Source organism: Lontra canadensis, unplaced genomic scaffold, assembly GCF_010015895.1.
Source record: "Lontra canadensis isolate GAN:19392208 unplaced genomic scaffold, GSC_riverotter_1.0 scaffold38, whole genome shotgun sequence".
NCBI classification, from domain to species: Eukaryota; Metazoa; Chordata; class Mammalia; order Carnivora; family Mustelidae; genus Lontra; species Lontra canadensis.
Window position 1 is genome coordinate 11767413 of NW_022631032.1, and position 23240 is coordinate 11790652.

The 23240-nt window shown below is 33.8% G+C and overlaps 1 protein-coding gene across 3 annotated transcripts in view; it reads left to right on the plus strand.

Annotated features, from left to right (window-relative positions):
- STAG1 (stromal antigen 1) overlaps positions 1–23240 on the plus strand; it is a 425489-nt gene that overhangs the window by 253487 nt on the left and 148762 nt on the right. For all 3 annotated transcript variants that reach the window (XM_032869634.1, XM_032869636.1, XM_032869635.1), the window contains 2 exons: positions 6980–7184; positions 21417–21568. In XM_032869634.1, coding sequence (XP_032725525.1) covers positions 6980–7184; positions 21417–21568 — 357 coding nt within the window. The remainder of the gene's footprint in view (positions 1–6979; positions 7185–21416; positions 21569–23240) is intronic.

A 23240-nucleotide genomic window follows, 5' to 3' on the forward strand; every position in this document is an offset into this window, starting at 1 on the left:
ATGGGGAAAGAATTTGTGAACTGATAGCAATAGTACCTTGTCAAGTTCAATAGTTAGGAAATACAAGACCCTATGAGAACCCAAAGTGTGAGGTTAATTATTTGAGATGTGAGAGCTTCACAAATTACTTAGCCCTAAAACTAGTTTTTTAAAATGAATAGAAGTTCACCAGAAAAACCAGGAAGGAGTTTATAGGGGAGATGGAGTTCAGGATGTATAGGAGAAAACATAAAGGTACAAAGCTAGAGAAATTAGACTAGATAATTGATTTAATACAAATAAGCTATCCCAAAACAATTGTTGTCCTCCTAAGCATACCAGACAGTGTCCTAGATGGATGCTGGAGATACAGACATAAGATAGGGGGTTGAAAAATATGACACAATTTTTATAGCATTGACTTGTGGAATTTTTCTTTCCAAATGTATTTTTATATTACTTATTTAATTGATGTATATATGCCAGTTGAATTTCCTGATACTTTAAGGCTAAGGTTTGTCAGAGTTGAAAGAGTTACCTTAGACTTAATTAGCAGAGGTCTGATAATAAACAGCATTTTCTCTTTAATTGCTTTATGACAGCCAGCCAAAATAATCTATGGCATAATTAATCTTTATGGCTATTTTAACTTAAAAACAAAAGTTCAAACAATATATTTAATAATAAATTTTATTTAGCCCACTCAGAATTTGGTTTTTAAAAATGGATCTTTCAGTGGATCTTTCCAAGAGTAAGGAATATTGTTTTCTTTGTTCCCTTGACACACGGTTCTTACGCATTCTGACTTTTTGAGGGAAAATAAAAATGAAAAACTCTTCAGTCACTGTGATATAGAAATGCATAGATGTGATTTTACATCTTAAGTACTGACTATAATATTTTTAGATAATGGTATTTCAGAACTTGGAATTTCTTTTAATGATTGCAGGAACTTGGTATTCTCAAGGATGTAAATTTGGTAGTTTCAGATACTTTTTAGTATACTTTTTAATATACTCATTAAAAAATCATGTGCCATTTGATAAAACAAAGCATATATGTAACATATATGGATATGTATGTAACTCCCCAACTTAAGAACTGAAATGCTTGTGTGTTCTTCCACTCTCCCATTCTAATCCTTCTCCTGAGAGGTAATCGATATCTTGAATTTTGTGAACTTTTCTTTCTTTTATTGATAAACTGTTTACCACTCTTAATGAAATGTTTGTGAAGGTTCATGGATGAGTAGGGACCAGACATTTTATGGTACTCCATAACTTACTGATGCCAATTTAGAGGAGAAAATATTTAAAAGGACTGACTGGCAGTCCCATTGCTGCTTTGACCTCACATATTCTCATTTCTATTTGTGGCTAAGGAAACAAATATTGTCAAAATTTATGATCGATTAAGGAGAAAACTATAGGGATCATTTAGATATCCTTCCCATTATTTCTGACCCTTATTGACAGTATCATTTTTGTGATGACTCATTCATTTGATGAAGAAATAGTTGAATGTCTGTTAAACATTCCAAGCATTGAGGGCAAAGCACTGAATAAACCAACCAAAAATTCCTTCCCCCATGGGATTTACATTTTAGCTGGGAGAGAAAGCCAATGAATAAAATACATAGGCAAAATATTGTAGTATGGTAAATGACAATAAATTAAATAAATGACAATAATGAATAAAGAAAAATAAAGCAGAGAAGGGGGGGAAGAGATTGGGAATGGAAGAATGATTTTAATTTGGATGGTCAAGAAAACCTCTCTAAGAATGTGAGCTTAAGTAAACACTTGAAAGAGGTGATGGAGCACCATGCGTATATCTGGAAGAAGAGAAAATTTAAACTGCACAAATGACCCTTAGATAGAAATACACCTAGGGTATTAGACAACAAAGAAGCCAAGGTGGCTAAAGCACACTGGTTTATATATTGGCCTTTGATTGTTCTGTTGTCAGTAGTTTTTCAAAATATAAAACACTTCCTCCACATTCTTTTCTTTGCATGACATTAACTTTTAGTTGACGACAACCTAGTTGTCTTATAAAGTATCCCACATTTTTGTTTCTCTTTCTTCCTCATGGTTATCATTTAGCTTGTTCCTAAATCTCCTGTATTTTGTAACTGAAAGTTAGGTCTAATGGCTTCATTCTATTACATTTACATATTTTTTGCAAGGAAATTTCATAAGTGATGCTTGTACTTCATATTGTATCACAGTAGATAGTACATAATGGCAGGTTGTCTGTTTATTAGTGATGCTACGATAGATCACTTACAGTGTGACGACCATTGAACCTTTTTGTAAAAGTAGTTTTCCCTTTGCACGTATCAAATAATTTGGTACTTTGTTAACATTCTGCTTATGCCACTCAACTTGCTATTCAGTGATTTAAATATCTATTGACGATCTGTTTCTGAAAATTTGAATTTATTTTGAATGTAGAAGCCAGTGTGGCCTGAAGTCTGGAAATAGGATATTCTATACCAGTCATTTATGAGTTAAAGGGTATTGGTCTCTTATGGGACATAGTAATTAAGCATCCCTACACAAAAGAGTTAGGCCTTAAGAGAGTGATGGGCAAACAATTATTTTTTTTTGTTTTTTGTTGTGAGTAAATCCACCAATAAATCAAACCAGAAACAAGTCATTTTTGTCCAGTAGTCATGTCAGTAGATTTTATTTTTTCAATATTTGAGTATACATCATATCTCCTGTTTTGTCCATCGTCATCATTACTATCTTAGTTAGGCGCTCTCTGCATTCCCCCTTCATTTTTGGATCTGTTGCAGTGATAAGTCTCCTCGTTCCATTTCCTTTGCCTTTACCTCTGATTATTCTCCGTGGTAGAACCAGAAATATTTTTTATTTTATTTTATTTTTTTAAAGATTTCATTTATTTATTTGACAGAGAGAGATCACAAGTCGGCAGAGAGGTAGGCAGAGAGAGAGGAGAAATCAGGCTCCTCGCTGAGCAGAGAGTCTGATGTGGGCCTCAATCCCAGGACCCTGAGACCATGACCTGAGCTGAAGGCAGAGGCTTAACACACTGAGCCACCCAGGCGCCCCAGAAATATTTTTAAACCTCTCATCTGTTTATGATCCTTACTTGCTCAAAAATTTTCAGTGGCTACCCGTTGCCTCCAGAATAAAGCTTGGCTTTATTTTAATGAAAACTTTATATGAAAAGAAGGTGCCCTATAATCTGGCCCATCTTTTCTCTTGGTTACCACCACAAAATCTGGTTTAGGTTGCCAAACTTAAAGCAGTTCTATACTCTCTATCTTTGTTTTATAGGAATTTGCTAAACTTATTGCTTAGAGTGCTGTAGACCCTATTTCTCCTGCCCAATTGCCTCTTCAGAAAACTGGCATTCCTTCCTAAGTAGTACTGTCTACCCTCATAACGTTCCTATCATTGTACTTAATTCACTTGTTCATTTTTTATATGTCCTTCTTTTCAACTAGAAGTTCTTTGGAGGATGGGGGAAACAGGAAGAAATTGTCTAAAGAGTATAAACTTCCAATTATAAGATGAATAAGCTCTAAGGATCTAGTGTACAGAATGGTGTTTATAGTTAATAGTACTGTGTTATATACATGAAAGTTGTTAAGAGAGTAGATCTTTAGTGTTTTCACCAAAAAATAAGAAATGGGTAATATAATGTGCTGGGATGTGTTAAGCTAATGCTCTGGTGTTAATCATTTTGCAATATATAAGTGTATTAAATAAACTTACACAGTATTATGTATCAATTAAATCTCGTAAGTCTGAAAAAAAATAAAGTAAGAGTTTTTAGAAGCAGATTCTTGGTGTGCTCATCTTTGTATGCTAGAACTAGTGCCTGGATCATATTTATTGCCCGGTAAATATATGAATACATGAATGGTTGGGTGGGTGGATACTTTCTCCAAATAAGTATTTACAGATCTCTGGTAATAGTAGTATAGCAATAGTAGTATATATATATCCAATAGTAGTAGTATATATCCTTGGGTATATCTATTGAAATTAGGTAACCAAAAGCCAGTGTTTCATCAAAAATAGGTGATTTTGTGTGTGTGTGTGTGTGTGTGTGTGTGACATTGTCCATCAGTTGAGTTAAATAATTCTCTTGGATTTACTCTTAAAGAGTATTTTATCTCTTTTGATATCTGTAGTTTGTGACCAGATGGGGTTCCCAAATATCAAATGCTTAGGAATTATGCAGTTAGCCTTCCACCTCTGTCACCTGCATGAGCTCTACCTTGCAGTGGACCTGTTATAAGATTGTTCTCATTTTAGAAGCTCTAAATTTTGTAGTTTTTGTTGATGGCTCTTATCTCTGAACCTTTGTATCCTTTACCTTTTATTCTTCCATCAGTGTTCCCAAAACTTCTAAAATAAACTTTTCTATTAGTTGCTTGTCAGTGCATTTGGGAACAGAACCCCAAAGTTCTTCCTTGGAAGAACATTCACTACACTCTACTGTCCTCCAGGGTTCCTGTAGTAAACCATTATAGAGTTAAGAATTCATGGACTTGTAACGCCTGGGTGGCTCAGGGGTTAAGCTACTGCCTTCAGCTCGGGTCATGATCCCAGGGTCCTGGGATCAAGCCCTGCATCAGGCTCCTTGCTCGGCAGGGGGCCTGCTTCTCTCTCTGCCTCTGCCTGTGCTCTCTCTGATGTTGTGTGCTCTCTCTCTGTCTGTCTGTTTCTCTGTCTCTGTCTCTGTCTCTCTCTGACAAACAAATAAATAAATAAATAAAATCTTAAAAAAGGAATATACATACCTTTAAAAAAAAAAAAAAAGAATTCATGGACTTTACAATCCCAGAACCAGAACCCTGTCAGTGGATGAGTGGATAAAGAAAATGTGGCATATATGTATGATACAATAGAAAATATATAAAAGTATAAATACACACACACACACACGATACACATAACGGAATATTACTCAGCCATTAAAAAGAAAGGAAATCTTGCCATTATGACAACATGGATGGACCTTGATGGTATTATCCTAAGTGAAATAAGACAGAAAAGGACAAATACCATATGCTTTCACTTATATGGGGAATCCAAAACAAACAAACGAACAAACTCACTCCACAGAACTCACATAAAGGATTAGTGATCACCAGTGTAGGAGGTTTGGGGGCAGGCAAATGGGTCAAAAGGTACAAACTTCCAGTTATAAAATATGTAAGTCATAGGGATATAAAGTACAGCATTATGACTGTAGTTCATCATGCTGTTTTGCATATTTAAAAATTGCTAAGAGAATAGCTCTTTAAAGTTTTAATCACAAGAAAAAATTTCTGTGACTGTATGGTGAGAGATGTTAATTAGATTTATTGTGGTGATCATTTCACAGTATATACAAATACTAAATCATTATATTGTATACCTGACTAATAAAATGTTATATGTGAATTATATCTCAAAAAATAAATCGATAAATAAAATATTGTAGTTCCTTCGAATTTTTTTAAATTTTGATTGGTTTTGTGCTACATTTGAATCTTTTGAAGTATACTTAGTTCTTTTATTTACTTAGAATTGCTTATTTTTCTGCCTTTTCTTTTGCTGTTGGGTTATTTAGGTGGGTTATTTAGATAAATTACGTTCTTTGATGTTGTGGAGGAGTACTACATGGCTGAATCTCACAGTTGGTATAAAGCATGAGAAGGTCTACCCTAATGAGCTTTTATGATATAGAAGCAGCAGCAGCCTCTTGAGATACCTTTGAGAAGAAGCTCTCACTTTCCTTTTACACTCTCCCATCTAGCCCTGACACTCCTAATCTCAAGGACTAGGAAGATTCAGCCAGCCCCGTCAGTTCCTTTTTGATCTTTTTGAGGCTTAGTAACCCCCTAACACTCATATAGCACCAAAATTTTAACTACCTTTTGTGGTATTTGTTCTAGTGCTAAGAGCTCTTACCTATCTCTGTTTTCTGTTCTCTTTTCTGCTATTCTAAGTATTACACTAATTCTCTTTTCTAAGATACCAGCACAGCCCAAGCCTTCCCTCATAACCAATTTTGTAGCAGCAGTTTGATCTAGAAGAAACAAACAGCCATAAATTGAGAATATTCAGATACTGCGTTCACAGAAGTTCTCACTCTCTCACTTGTGAATTTGTATTTCTCCACCAAAATGTTTTAGGCTAGAGTAGAAAACTTCTAATTGGGTTCAATGTGATTTTCATGTTGTTTTTTTGTTTGTTTGTTTTGTCTTATTTCAGTTCAAATAGTTAACATACAGTGTGTTATTAATTTCAGGGTAGAATTTAGTGTTTGGCCTGTTGCATATAACACCCAATGCTCATTATATCATCTGCCCTCCTTATTGCCCATCATCCATTACCCCATCAAGTTTATGTTTTTAAACAAGATGACACAAGCTGGTAATACCAAGAGCCCATATTAGATTTCTTTTCTTTGCAAAGTTAATAAATCTGTTCTATAAAACAGAGTTAATAGAACATTTATAGTAAAATTGGAAGAAATAGGGTTGCAGTTTCAGGTGCAAAGAATTAGTTTTGGACTTCTTAATGAAGTATTTTTGAAATTCTCATTTCTTAAAAATTCTATTTTAAGAATTGGAAGATGCTGTGTGATACCGAAATCCTGATTAGTTTGATCTGAATTCAATCACAAATATCATTTCCAGTCTTAATTTTCATTTTTTTTGTTTTTACTTCAAATTATCTCAACTAAGACCCAAATATAACAACATGGGAACTGTTTTTTTTTTTCATGTCAGTTTAGAATAATGAATTAAATAGTTGTTCTAAATAACAGATTTGAGACGTCATGAATTATTTAGTTGTGAAAGATCAAACCATAAATATAAAGCTATCAGTGTATCTGTGTAAGTCACCTTCAATATCTGTCCACATCTACTTCTGAGAAGAAAATGTTCCTTTATAGGTAAGAAAGAAAACTTGGATTAAATTGCTATTATATGTCAAATTTAATATGTTCTTTTTACTCCTTTTAGGACAGTGGTGATTATCCCCTTACCATGCCTGGACCTCAGTGGAAAAAATTTCGTTCAAACTTTTGTGAATTTATTGGAGTCCTGATTCGACAGTGTCAATATAGCATAATTTATGATGAGTATATGATGGACACAGTAATCTCCCTTTTGACTGGTTTGTCAGACTCCCAGGTCAGAGCTTTTAGGCATACAAGTACCCTTGCTGGTAAGTAACCAACATTTTATTCCTTTTCGTTTAGTTTTGTTAAATATGTTCTATTGCTGTTTAAGTGTATTTAGATTAAGTATTTAATTACTGTGCTCCTGAAAAAATACCATCCTTCCCCTCCCCCAAATTCATCTGAATGGCTTCTGTTATCTGTTTAGGTAAGATGTATGTCAGTTTAGTAACTGGCATTTGATTGCCTTGATTCAATGGAAATTGAAAATTTTTTTTTAGGCTAGCTGATCTGAAGAATTGATGGCTTAGTTTTCACTCTTATCTAGAGAACTTCTCAGCCAAATGTATTTATTTTTTCTTGTTTCTCCATAACAAGGCAATTTCATTAATTTAGCAATTGTTCTGTTTTCCCTCAATTACTTTAACTATGCTTACCTAAAATGATGGTTTTTTTTCATCTGTGATATAGAGCATAAACACATGTGTGTAAATAATCCCAGATTATATCCTTTTTTGTAGCAGTAACTTTGTATTCATCTTATACATTATATTGATGAACACCAGATTTAATTTCATTAATTGCATTTCATCTTCCATTTAAATTAAATTTATTATTTATTGAATATATTTAAATCATTGGTTTTCAAACTTTTGCATGCATCAGAATCATCTACAGGGCTTATTGAAGCAGCTTGCATGGTCGTACCCCCAGAGTTTCAGAGATTTGGTTATGCTGATGCTGATACTTTGGGGAATATACGTTGCAAATGCGTGATTTAAAATCTTGTCATTTTCTGGCTTAATTTGTTGCCTGAAGCCAAAATGATAATATTATCTAGAGTCATCCATATTTTTTCCCCACTCCTTTTTTTTTCATTCCTCCCCCCCATTTAATGTAGTTGATCTATATTAGTGTCCATTATTCTCTGAGTTACATGTCTATATGAAACAAACATGAAACACAGTTTTTCAAGAGTAACATTTTCCTTATTATTAGGAAAAGAGGAAGATTGTCCAATTTTATCTTTTTTTACAAAGGTAAAATAAAAATACAGTTTATTGCTGAAAAAAATTTCTGTATAGAACAAACACCAAACAGTTTGAATTCTGTGTTTTGAGATATCTTCTTCCTCATTATTGGAAAGAAGAAGAGATCTTTTAAAAGGTAGTACAAATACACTATTTATTCTTTTTAAATTATCTGATTATTATACCTTTTCTTTTTAATTTCATGACTTTTAGTATCTTAATTTTAGTTTTTTTTTCTTTCTCTTTATATATTCCATTTAGTTTTCATCTTATTTTCCTCCATGTACAGTAATGCCCATTTAGCTGGTTGTCAGATGCATAGTAAATGCAGCAGTTTGAAATAAACAGAACTTAAACATGAGATAGAAATTGCTTCTGAATAGCCAAACTTGCTCTCATAAAAAGGTAATTTTTGTTTCATAAGACTAGAAGAGAAAGGGAAACAACAAGTGAATGAAGGGCAAATATGAAATGCTCTCCTGCTTTTAGAATTATGAAATAACAACTCATACCAAAAAGAAGACAAAAAATTTTGCTTACAATGTCAAGAAAGAACAATATAGGGCTTCTCTGTTGGGACAGGATACTTTATTTTTCAGAGTACTTCTCTTTAATCCAGAAATCTGTGTGCATTCTATGTAAAAGATTAAACATATGCCACATATTGTGTTTAAGTACACAAGGGAAAGAATGATATAGAAATCAGCAGAATACTTTTACTTTTAAAATGTCTCAGTTGCCTAAAAAATGCACTTTAAAACATTTGCGTTTGTCCCCACTGCCATGTAAATGAAGTATTACTGTATTTTACTGACCTCACAGTATATTTTACTGACTTCATTTCACCTCCTAACCATTGGCCCATTTTCAGTGGCTTTTATTATTATATTGTTTTCTCTATATTTATCCTTCTGGCAATCTATATTTGCTAGTTTTACATTTACTTAAATATATATATATATATATATACATATATATATATTTTTTTAAGATTTTATTTATTTATTTGACAGAGAGATCACAAGCAGGCAGAGAGGCAGGCAGAGAGAGAGGAGGAAGCAGGCTCCCCGCTGAGCAGAGAGCCTGATGCGGGGCTCGATCCCAGGACTCTGAGACCATGACCTGAGCCGAAGGCAGCGGCTTAACCCACTGAGCCACCCAGGCGCCCCTACTTAAATATATTTTAATTATAGCTTTTCTCCTATTCCTTTTGAGTTGTGTAGCTTCCTTCTCCTTCCAGTGCCTTTCTGTTTTTCTTTTCCCACAGTTTACCTGTGATCATGATAGCTTTTAAACTGCTTGATAAATGTCATTTTGTTTTCACTTACACTCTTTGTATATCATCATCTAGCCTATATGAATCTGAAGTTATTTTTAAAAATTAGATACCAAGAAAAATGGAAAGAAATCAACATTATGTTTATTCTGATTTTTTAGAAATGGTAACTTATTTTTCAGGTCATCTTCAAATTTACTTCAAAATATTACTACAATTGCTATGTGTATTATATTCATGATTGTATCTTCCAAGGCTCAGTTTCATCAAATGTGGGACTTACCAGTCGCTTGCCCTTCAACTAAACACAGAGATCTTGCTGAGTACTTAAGTCCAGACTAGATAATAACTATCCATATTTTCAAGGTTTTTTTTTTTTCTCATCTTTGCCCTCCTGTTTTTTTTTTTGTTTGTTTGTTTTTTTAATGGTATGTATGCAAGGGGTAGATTAATAGATAATCATTTTTATTCACTTTGCAGGACGAGTCTTGGGGACTAGATAAAATGGGCAGGAACATTTAATCCTCTGCTTCAAAGACTATGTGCATGGACAGTTACAAGGCAGTTATGGCCAGATATGATTATCGGCTTTGGAATAAAATGCTCCTTCACATTGCTTATATCTTAGCTGAGAAGAGAGACAATCAGGTTAGTTGTTCTGTAGGGTACAGATGTGATGAGTTCCAGAGCTTCATAAGTCATCAGAGTGGTCTTATCAGTAGTACTTTTAATTGGTTTTCCAAATAACTCATTTTCTTATTCAGTTATATAATGTATCCCTGTTGTCAGTGTTTATGCATTGCATTTAATTGTGTACTTTTACCATATTTTTATTACAAATTGATTATTCATTAGTTTTTTAGGACTGTTTATTCTACAGTTAATAGTAGTCTCATTTTCCACTGGAGCTAAACTGTGTTTCCCCTTTTTTTGGAATTCTTTTTTTCATTAAACTGAAACAGACTGTTAGCTGTTACATTTTATATTTTCCTTATTTTATTTTTTCTGTTCCCTTATTTGGAATTTTAAAACATACTTTCCCATTTGTTTGACCTTGTGTTTCACATTGTAGTACAATTTTCATTAACTATTAATCTTTAGAATTAAAAACACATATTTCTGTTCTAAATAGTTATCTCAGTTGGACATATTGTGAATATAATTAAATAAGTAACATTTTGTCATTATTTTGGTGTATTTAGAATCTGAGACTGAGCATATTTTACTCCCCATTTTGATGAAATTTTCATGAGGAAATAGTCTCTGTTTTTCCCCAAGGTCAAAATTAGATAGGATTCCCTTTGTTCTACCATTTTGTTGTTTGGTATTATGAAGACCATTCTACTCTCAAAGAGTCTATCTTTTAAATCTGTAGTTAAATTATTTTTTAATTTTTTTTTAAGATTTTATTTATTTAGGGGCGCCTGGGTGGCTCAGTGGGTTAAGCCTCTGCCTTCGGCTCAGGTCATGATCTCAGGGTCCTGGGATCGAGTTCCGCATCGGGCTCTCTGCTCAGCAGGGAGCCTGCTTCCTCCTCTCTCTCTCTCTGCTTGCCTCTCTGCCTACTTGTGATCTCTGTCTGTCAAATAAATAAATAAAATCTTTAAAAAAAAAAAGATTTTATTTATTTATTTGACAAAGAGAAAGAGATCACAAGTAGGCAGAGAGAGAAAGGGGGAAGTAGGCTTCCCGCTGAGCAGAGAGCTCCATGCGGGCTCCATCCCAGAACCCTGAGATCATGACCTGAGCCAGAGGGAGAGGCTTAACCCATTGAGCCACCAAGTTGCCCCTATAGTTAAATTTTTTAGACATTTGATTTAAAAATGTATGCCAGTACTTTACAGTGTGTTAATTTTAAATTTCTGTTAGATGGCAATTTGCAAGATAAGTAATGTTGATTTAACTTTTTTATTTTTTGCTGTTTTCTCACCTATATAATTTTCTATATTACAAATAGATTAATAGTGACTGCCACTCACTATTAAGGTGGAAATACTAATTTGAACAAAGGGGGATTAAGAATACAAAAATTGTATTAATAGTGTGATTGACTTTAATTTTTTCTAAACGAATTCTGAGAAAATTAGAAAATGTGGTTAAAGGTCATCATGTGACAGTAAGGTGGCCTCAGTATGCCAGTAAGCCAGTTTTCATCATAGTTAATTATAGGTCACTCTCAGACTCTTAATTAAGGGAGTAAACATTTCTTTATACATTATTGTTTAACATTATCATATTTACATATGGTTGACTTTATATGGATATATGATTCATTGTTGATTAATATTTCTAACCAAGTCAGAACCTCTGGACTTTTTTAGTCTGAGGAAAGATACTGTATATGAAATTGTTTTGTTCTCTAGCCATAGACTGAAAATCATTTTGCTTTAGTAAATTGGCATCTTTTTTTTGGCTCTCAGTTGCTAAAACCATAAAATAAGTGGTTCCAAAAAATGGATTCTGTGCCAAACTATCTAGATCCATATCCTTTACTTGCCTTTTATTAGTTGCATAATTTGAACAAATCCGTAATTTACCCGGCCTCATTTTATGTACATGCAAAGGGAGGATGATCATGATAGCTATCTCATGAAGAGAGCATAGATTAGTATCTAACATTTAGTAAGCTGCTCCTATTATTCTGTAATGACAAGAAGAGCTAATAGTGTTGCATTGTTTCACTTCATTCATGTTTTTACTCAGAATATATTGAGCACCTACTCTATTTTAGTAATAAAAGACATTACAAGTGGGGAAATAAGAAACAAATTAGATGTTTCAAAAACTACTATTAAGAAAACTAATAGCATGTGTTTTCACTTTACTTATTTTTTAGCTCATAGGTCCCACATTCTATTTATTAAATTCAATTAAGTATTTTGTAACTCTTGACTAGACAGAATATTTTCGGTTTCTGTGGTTAGGGCTTGAAAAATTCAGGTCAATCTGGCATCATCAAAAAAAAAGACTATAAAGTGTAGATAATCTCTTCTTCATTTTTTTTTTCTTGTTTCTTTTTAAAAAATTCTTCTAAAGTCTTTCTTACTGCTCTATACTATTACTGTTGCTTTTTTTTTGTTTTTCTCTATCACTTGTGTTTTTCGTACTTCTCCTCTAGAGATAACACTTTGCAGTTTTCCAGGATTTGTACAGAGTAGACTTGAGGGTTCTCATGGGATTAATGCCCAATAATTACCAAATTCATGAGTGCCATCTATAACTTTACCCATAAAATGCAATTATGTAAATTTTTAAATATTTATTTCCAATATGTAAATGTAGGTATCTGTAGAAATTTGTTAAGTTTTTCTTGTTTAAAGACACTTCTTTTTTTTTTTTTAAGATTTATCTCTTTCTTTATCAAGTATGAAAATTAGCTTTCTTTTGGGGGCCTGCTTTTATAAAGAAATCATGATTTTAAAATCACTCTACAAACATTGCATTTCTTTTATTCATTAGCTTGTTGAGCTTAGACAAATAACTTCTGTGCCTCACTTTTTTCATCTGTATACTATTAATACTAATAGTCCTGTCACATAGGAATATAAAGCTTCAATGAGTTCATGTTAAATGCTTAACATTTACAAATACTTAGTAATTGTTTGATATTCTAACTAAAATAGAATGACAAAGCTTACTTTGCTTAGTTCTAAAGAAGGCAGAGAAATTGAGAAAATTTTTTGTATGCTTTTCACTAACATATCCATATTGTACATTAAACATTTTCTGTGCATATAAAATTACTATACTGATTATAGAGTATTGAGAAAAGGAGAAAAGTACAAAAATAAAAATTAGCCATAATTATACCACCTCATCATTGTGCCCAGAACATGTTTGTTATTTAAGTTTTTTTCTCATATGCATATTCATGAGGATTTTTTAAATTTTAAAACAAATAATAGTATCAATTTTGTAGCATGCATTTTTTGTGCTTTTGATTATTTATAATCATGTCTGATATGGCAGGTTCATTTTCTACAATCAAGATGTCCTTTAAATTATTTAACTTTTCTACCATCGTTTGGATCCTTTGTCTTTTTTTGGGAGTCCCTGTCATCTTTTGCTTTCTTTCTTAATTTATTCTCTCCTTTTTAGTTAGCTTATTCTTTGATAAAGGGTTTGGGGGAAGTATGTATTTTACATTTTACATGCCTGAAAAGTAATTACATCCTCATGCTTAATTTTCTTCAAAGGTTTTCCTCTAGTTTCCAGTGTTTTCTCCTGAGAAGTCCAATGCTATTTCAACTTCTGATTCTGATCCTGTTTCTTGTCTTTGGATGCTTTTAAATTTTTCTCTCTTCTTGGTGTTCTGAAATATCATGGTGATATACCCTGACGTGTATATGTATTTTTTTTCCCGTTCATTATGCTTGGCGCTCTTTGTTGAATATCCGTTGCTTGGTCGTTAGTCTCTTGAGGTTGGTCTTATTTTAAACATTTTTTCATGGATTTAATGTCTTCTCTTATCTCTTTGATAATTATTACTCTGAAGTTTTTTTCAGCTCCCTACTCTTCTGATCTGTGCTCTTATCCTTCTCTTTCATACTGGAAACTTACCTCAAATATCTGTTTCTTGGTTCTCTACTCTTGCTGAGTGAGACACTGAAAAGGCAGTTACCAGAGAAGGGAGGATGTAGGATGCGGGGCGGTAGAGAGAGAGGAGAGTTTTGTGTTTGACAGGATGAGGCAGTGGGTCTGTGTCTTTTTTGGTGAGCTTCGCTGTAAGACAGTCCTGTCATCAGCTATAGTTCCTTTAGTAACTATAATTTTCATTGTAAAAACTATAGTTTTCCTTGTAAAAACTATAGTTTTCATTATAGACCCTAAACTGTTGCTATTCATAGTTATTTTCCCTGGGGAAGTTTACCTTCTTTGAAGAAAGATCTTTCAATCTGCTTTAGTTTAGTTGCTCTTTACCATTCGGGAGTTGGGCAGGGTGAAACAGCATCCAGTGCAGTCGGTACTTCACATGTATCCCTCTTCTGTATCTGATAATTCCAAGTTTCTGGCTCATTTTATTGAGGGAGTAAACTTTCTGGGCTTCCAAGATTGGTGTGTGGTGGAAAAATTCCTTGACTGCCTAAGTAGGAGTAGAGGCTTAAGGTTTTAATTACTTATTGTACAAACATTGAAATAATACTCTTTTCAGACCTTACCTCCCTCCATCTTCTGTGGAACCTATTATTTGTAATTCCTGAACACTTCTGGGTTCTGCAGAGCAAAATCGGTTTTTTATTTTTCTTTTAGATACACATAGTTGTAATTCCTTTTTTGATAATTTGGTTTGATTTGTACGCTCTGGTCATCCTTCTGCTTCCCATGTACATATATTAATATATTGTGGTTTGGGTTTACGAGTATTTTTCTTAATTTATTGAAGATGAAATTTGTTTTTTCTTTGTTATTTTCGTTGGGTTTTTAAGAGATAAGAGGGATTGGTTAAATCTCTGTCATTTTTGGGTGCTGGATGGCTCAGTCAGTAGAGCATGCGACTCTTGATCTCGGGGTTTGAGCTCAAGCCGCATATTGGGCACAGAGTTTACTTAAAAATAAAATTAAAAATTTTTAAAAACCCTTGATCATTTGGAAAGTGGATGTCTGTTACAATCCTTTGTATTTGTGAAAATAAGCTTTTTAAAACTAAAGGAATAGAATCACCCCTCTTTTAAAAACATAGTTTGTCCCATTATCAAACATAGTTCTATGGAGTATAGTGATGGTTTTCAAAAGTATACTAAGTATCTTAAATATCAATGAAGTTTTTTAGTTTTCACTTTTATATTTAGGAACACATAAATGTAAATTGTTGGATGTTGATTAAAAGAGTCTACAATCTTAACTTCAACCATTCCATTTGCCAGTAACCACTTCTTTTTGTTTCAGTGTTTTTCTTTTATGTTCCCAATTCCAGTATAGTTTTTCTTCTGTTGGGACTTTCAATCCTTTGATACTATATTTTTAGTGTTCTTCACACCCTTCATATCTTCACTTCCTGCACTTTCCTAGCTTAGATCCTTTCATCCCAATTTATTATAATCATGTCCTTCTTCATACCCTCAATATTCTTGCTTCTTTTTTCCCTCCATCATACCTCCTTGGAAAACCCTATCCTCCCCATACTGCTCCATACCTGCACCAGAGCATCTGAAAGTGACTGAAGAAAAACACATAATCATATTGGCTAGACTTTAGATTTTTCTCATTAGTGGGATTTTAATGTTGCCTAGCAGTCCTGTTATTCTACTACATAGATATTCCTACTTTGTTACAAAATTATTTCATACCTTCTTCTCAAACTTGTAACACCTCCTGTTCTTTTTTTCACACTTAGCTGATTGTTTTTGCTTCCTTAGTAGAGACAACAGAAAATTCTTCAAGGATTAAACCTACTTGTCCAGGTGCAGCTGTACCCCTATACTCTACTTTTTCTATTACAGTTACCTCTAGGGTTGGTCCTTACTCTTGTCTAATAGATCTGACCCCTGGTCTCCACCTCAAGAACGTTGCTCTTCGGATTGTTTTCTGTCTACTGACTTCAGTTTCCCCACTTTTATGAGATAATTCTTACCATTATACTAATATACTATGTTAGCTCTTATCTTTTAGAAACATTCTCTCTTGATTAAGGCTCTCCAGAGACACAGAACCAATAGGAGATATACTTACTTCCTGATACACACACCCACATACATACCAAGATATGTCTATCTTGTATATATGTATATACCAAGATATATTTGAGGAGAGGGAGTTTTATTTCAAGGAGTTGGCTCACACAATTGTGGGAGCTGGCAAATTTGAAATCTGTAGGGTAGAACAGCAGGCTAGAAATAGGCTGGAGTTGTACAGTCCTGAGGCAGAAATTGCTTCTCCAGGAAACTTCAGTATTTTGTTCTTAAAGTAGTCAAGTAACTAGATGAAACCCACCACATTGAGGGTAATTTCCTCTGCTTTAAACCAACTGATTGTAGATGGTAACCATGTCTACAAAATACCTTCACATTAACACCTGGATTAACATTTGGTTAAATAACTGGGTACTGTAGCCCAGCCAGGTTGACATATAAGGTTGACAATTACAACCTCCCTTGTTTCCTCATGCCCTTCTAGCTACATTCCCTACATTTTCTTTATGATAAATCTCAACTGTTTCTATTCACTGTCTTACTCTCCTCCTATTCTGTTTAAAACCCACTCCAATCAGTTTTCTATTTCTGCCATATCACTGTCTCTGCTCTTGATTTGTCAGCAATTACCATCTTACTGTCCAAATCACAGGGAATCTCCCAGATGTCATCTTTTCTCTCTCAGTAGACATAGATACTTCTTCCTTCTTGAATCACTATCTTCACTTGTTTCTGGAATACACACTGTCCTAGTGGATCTTAGAAAGCTAAACTGTAAATATTGAACTATCTCAAAACTCAATTTTTAGACTCTTGAATCTTTTCTGCCTTTATTCACTCCTTAGTGTGTAAAGTAAAAACCCATTCCATAGTTTTATTATTTTTATCAAAAAATAATGATCGTGGAAGAGGTAATATAGTCATGTGATTTAAAACTCAAAATAAAAAACTCTATGGTAAAATGTCATTTTTCCACCCATGGCTCTCAGCCATCAAATTCTCTTCCTTGAAGACAACCAGTTGCCAGTGTCATATATTTTTTCTGAAGATTATGAATATAATAGCACATACATACTCAGTGAGAGGCAGTATGGTGTAGTGCCTAAGAACTTGGGACTATGGAGCACAACTGCCTGTAATCAAATTCTGTCTCTGCCAGTTACTGGCTATGTAACTGGCAAGTCTCATAGCTGATCTGGGACTCAGTTTTCTTCTATGTACAAAAGGAACATTTAAAATATACTTGACAGAGTTGTGAGGTATATGATAAGTATGTGTAAAGAGCTTAGAAGAGTGACTGATACATAAAAATAAATAGCACATTCCTTCTTTTTGCATAAATGATAGCATGATATACATACTGACAGGCATCTTGCTTTTTTTTTAATCAACAAATATCTTGGTGGGCTTTTCTTTTCTGTACAAAAATTATGCCTCATTTTTTCTAATGGCTGAATAGTTATTCATTGGGTGGATGTACTGTCTAGTTTCAGTGCTCTAAATAATAATGTCTTTGGTGATGGCTTCCATATGTATACCTATTGGAGACTTCCACTTAGATACCTAATAAGCACAAAGCTTTTTAATTACCCTTGCCTTTTCTTCTTATCTTATTTCCTACATTATAATGTATCATGGGTTTTTTTTAGCTCTATCTTCAGAATCTCTCTACCTATTGCAATCACTTTAAACTCAGCCAGCATTGCTGTAGTGAGCTGCTCAAATCCAACAACTTGAGAATCATCATTGTAAACTTCTGGCAAAATATTTTCAGCTTTCAGTGTTCTTCCATGTGGTCGCCTTTCTTCCACTTTTACTCTTCTGTAATCTGTTCACACAGCAGTTTTAAATCTAAATCAGACTGTTTGCCATTCACACCATATTTTCCAGTGGGTCTTTCCTCATTTAAATTTAATTCCTGAGTTCTAACTAGATCCTAGTAGAACTCTTATAACCTGGCCTCTTGATTTCTTCCTTACCCTTACTTCCTGCCTCTACCTGTTTCTGTGTTTCAGCCACACTAAATCCCTTGCTCTTTTATGAGTGCTCTCCTTATAACATTTTATCTCGTAACCTCTGTACCTTTTACTCCCTCTACCTGGAGCACTGTTCTGTCATATGATCACATGCTCATTCCCTCACTTAATCTCATATGTGAGCTCTGCAAAGTCACAGTCACAAGCTGCCTGACTACCCTTTTTACTCTCTAACGTTTTAATCATATTTTGTATGATTTTTTATCATATTTTAAATATGATTTAAAAATCATTTTATGATTTTTTAATCATATTTTAACATTTTAATCATATTTTAAAAAAAATCATACTGTATTTTTCTTTATAGATTTTTCATTAACTTTTTTCATTTGTATATTCTACATTTGTTTGCTGTCGCTCTACAGAATGTAATAATTATGAGGGTAGGTACTCTCTGTCTCATTCACTTTTGTACTTCTAATATGTAGAACAGTGCTAAGTACATATTGGATTGATAAATAACTGAAGAAGCACTAAGTAAGTGTTTATTGAACTGTCTGTGGTAAAAGACTAGTTTTTTAATTACCAGTCTGTCACAACCTAATAGTTTTGTGAAAAGCAATAAAATGAAGTATATGTTTCTCAGTGTCATTTTAATATTAAAGTCAATAGACATAAGATCACTGTCAGATTGTTATAAAAGTTTCTAAAAGCTTACTTTCATGTTTGTACTGATAATAAGCTGTTAACTGACTATTCGTGGTCTGCACCGATTTGTGGACCATATTATGGGTAGCACAACACTAAAACAAGTTTGCCATTCTGTAGCTGGCATTTAAAATTCGAAACCTAAAGGAAGTATTTTTCTCTTTGGTAAACAAGGAGAAGCTGCTTCAAAGACAGTGGCACAGAATCCAGGCAGAATTCTTGTAGGATTATTAATTTTTAAAATAGTTTCTTTAGTAATATCAGTAGAATTAAATTGGTGCTCCCTCTATGCTGGAGGGAGTCTTTTTCACTGGACTCAGACATCACAATTCCGATGTTATGTCTCTGGCATTAAATTAGAAGTCTCGGGCGCCTGGGTGGCTCAGGCATTAAGCATCTGCCTTTGGCTCAAGTCATGATCCCAGGGTTCTGGGATTGAGCCCCACGTCAGGTTCCCTGCTTAGCGGGAAGCCTACTTCTCCTTCTACTCCACCTGCTTGTGTTCCCTCTCTGGTGCGCGCGCGCGCTCTCTCCCTCTCTCTCTCTCTCTCTCTCTCTCTCTGTCTACATACATACATACATACATACATAAACACATAAATAAATAAATAAATCTGTCTTTTAAAAAAATTTTTAGAATTCCCTCTTCAGTTACTTTAATTGCTAAAATGTTTGTATGTGAAATGAAAATTCAGCAAAGTTTAAGTTTTTACAGATCAATAAGCAGTGCTCTATCCTATCTAATACTTCTGTGAAAATTTATGGATCATTTGCTTTTCTGTTTTAGTATGTTGATTTTTTATGCTTATATATCTAGGATGGGAGGAGGTTAATTACAATGGCCGTTGAAGTTTGGGATTTGGGTTCACAAGGAGATATATAGCTAAAAGCAAAAGTCCCTTTGTTTAAAAAAAGATTTCATTTATTTGGGAGAGAGAAAGAGTGCCCATGCATGTGAAAGTTGGGAGGAGGGGCAAAGGGAGAAGGAGAAGCAGACTGCCAGCTGAGCAGAGAGCCCAATGCAGGGTTTGATCTTAGGACCCCAAGATCATGACCTTAGCCAAAGGCAGACACTTAACCAACTGAGCCACCCAGGCTCCGCAAAAGCAAAGGTCTTTAAATTGAATAAAACCTGTGTCTTGGCTTCCACTTGTTAATTCCAGCCAGCTTGGTATTAATCTTAATGCTTTCTGACTTCTTAATTTACAAGTCATTTTGTTTTGGGGATTTAGAAGTATGTACTGAATTAGGCTCCATTGGGTATGATTTTGTATGCTCAGGGAAAACTCTGTTACACTATTATCCCTAACTTGGGTAAGGTGAATGCTGTATATCCCTCCTATCTTTGACCTATTCTCCTTTTTTATACAGATTAATTTAAAAAGTACTTTTAACTTTCATAGTAGCATCAGATACCCTATTGACAATGTATAAAACATTGTAAAATCATTAGCTGTATTTTGAAAGACTATTTCTTAGTTTACTATATTGAGACACTGTATATTAGGAAAAAAAATTTTTATTAAGTGTATTTTTAAGTCTGCACTAACTTAAATACATTTGTTTACATCTTGTTTTACATTTTAGTTTAAAGGCAGTAATCACTTTTAATATAGAGTTGGCAAATTCAGATAGTTTCAGGTTGGCAAATTGTATGTGTGTATAGATGATAGATATAGATAGTATTCTGTATATTTATGTGTGTAATTAAAGGGAAATAGTGAAGTTTTAAGAGAAATGCATGTTCATATATAGTTACGGATATGTTTGCAGATAAGTAGATCAGTATTCCAAAACACTGATCATTTCATTTTTTATTAATGTACATTCATTCATATTTGCAGATAAATAAGTAACCTAGAAGAAAAAAAAAGGGAAGTTGCTTTACCTGCACAAACTCTTATTCCTTTACCGATATTTTCTACACTATCACCATTTCAATAATGAAAATAAATATGAATAGAGAAAAGTTTAAGGTTTGTGTCATACCTGTTTCTCAGATGACTTGAAATAGAAGTTTGAAAATATTTAAAGATTTGCAAATATAGGTGAACATTTAAAAGTACATTGACACTGTGGGAAAAATAGGTCATCCAGAAGTTCACAGTGTACATTTTTAATTAATGAGTTTGGTAGGATCTGTATTTCAGAGTTTGGAGGTTATGCCGTTCATTGAGGTGAGGAACAGCAGGCAGAGAGCCGTCTTTCTGGGTAAAGATCATGAATTGATTGTAAACATCGAAGGCATCTTTGAAGTGTCTGAGTTAAAGGTATTAAAGAAGCAATTGTATATACACAGGATTTGTGGTCAGAATAGAGTTCTAATAGGCTTGGTTAGTATGTCCTCACTAAAGTAAACATATTTGAGGGTGGAGAAGAGGGGTTGTTAAATCTTTCTTGCTGATAGTTTGAGGCTGTTTTTAAGTGGGAAATGCCAATGAAACAAGCTATAGAGACACTGAGGCACAGAAAATTATCTTGCAGCCTAAGATGATGACTTTATTTCTATAAAATAAGTTTCTTTTTTTTATTGTGACTGAGTTGTAAACAAAGAAACTGACTAGTTTCTTTCCTTCATCCGTTTCCATTATAAATTTGTAATCTTACGGATGAAGATCTGATTAATGGGTGAATACCATAATATTCCTTTATTTCATAGCCATGAAGCTCATGACTGCTTTGGTGAATGTTGCCTTAAACCTCAGTATTCATCAGGATAATACACAAAGACAATATGAAGCTGAGAGAAATAAAATGATTGGGAAGAGAGCCAACGAAAGGTTGGAGTTACTTCTTCAGAAACGCAAAGAGGTAAGTTTCATGTTTCGTATTCTTTATAAAAAGGTATATGTGTATTTTTAATCTTATTTATTTAAGTTAGATTTTGTAATCTCATACTTTTCAAATTAACCTGGAACGTCAGCCAGTGATTATCTGAGTGCTGTCTGAGTGCTTTGTCCATGACTTTCATGTGTGTCTGTCTCTGTATTTATTCTTTCTTAAAAGATACCGATCATATTGGATTTGGAGCCCACCTTACTCCAGAATGACCCCATCTTAACTAATTATATCTGCAGAAGAAAATCCTAAAACAGTCCTCCTTTCAAAAGAAGATAGTCTGGGGGTTAGGTAACTGAGGATTATCAGACTATGAGTTCAGGAAACATAAATACTAAGGTCAGAGCTGGGGATCAGCGAAGCTGCATTTCCTAAAGAAAGCCAAAGACTGCTTATTAGTTAATAAATAAGGCATTCCTGTGAATAAGGTTGGTTCCAGGTTTACACTGAAATTTCCATATATATGCTGAAAGTGTTTCAAACTGGCTTTTTAGTAGGTAACAATTTTATTTGCCCATTAGGAAATAAATTCTAAATCTAGAGTATTAATCTGTATTTTAACTTGAAAAAAGAATAATACCATATTGCTGCATATAAATTATCAATGAATAATGGGTTATAATAGACATCAGGAAGCAGCAAACTTGTGCCTAAATTATTGCCCATACTGTATGAGGGTGTTAAGATTGCTATCACAGATACCACAAACTGAGTGGCTTACAGAACAGAAATTTATAGTCTCACAGTTTTGTAAGCTAGAAGTTGAAGATAACTCCAGTTTCTCCATGACTTTATGTGTGTTTGTCTCTAAATTTCTCCTTTCTATAAAGATACCAATCATCTTGGATTGGAGGCCCACCCTACTCTAGAAAGACACCATCTTAACCAATTACTTTTGCCACAATCCTATTTTCAAGTAAGGTTTGAGGTGTACTGGGCCATCAGGACTTCCATCATATGGATATCTAAGGAACACAGTTAAAATCATAAATACCACACTTGAAATATTGTGAAAGTAAATTTTGGAATTGTGCATCAGTAAGTACTACTAACCAAACTGTATGCCTCTTATGAATTAATTTTTTATGTAATAAATACAGCAAAAGTAATTTTTAAAACTTACAGTATGATACGGTAATTTGATGGTTTAATATGTAAGTATTCCCAATCTTATTTCCATAAACCTAAAATAAAGCATACAGCAAAAGAATAAGTCAGAAAGTATTTTATTCTCACATTCTTATATGTAATAAAAGCAAATATTTCCTTTTTTTTTTTTTTTGTTTTTTAAAGATTTATTTATTTGACAGAGAAAGAGCACAAGTAGGCAGAGCAGCAGGGAGAGGGAGAAGCAGGCTCTCTGCTGAGCAGGGAGCCCGATGCAGGACTGGATCCCAGGACCCTGGGATCATGACCCGAGCCAAAGGCAGCCACTTAACCAACTGAGACACCCAGGCGCGCCTAAAAGCAAATATTTCACTGAGTATTACCACAGAACAAAGTATAATAAGAAATACCACTTGGGATATAATTTTGTATCAGTGCTATTATTCCTGTTGAGCAATGAATAAGCTCAAGCTTTAATTCTAATCAGTAGTATTGCCTGAATTTTTTATCATTGCTGAACTGTTTGTGTTGCTGCATC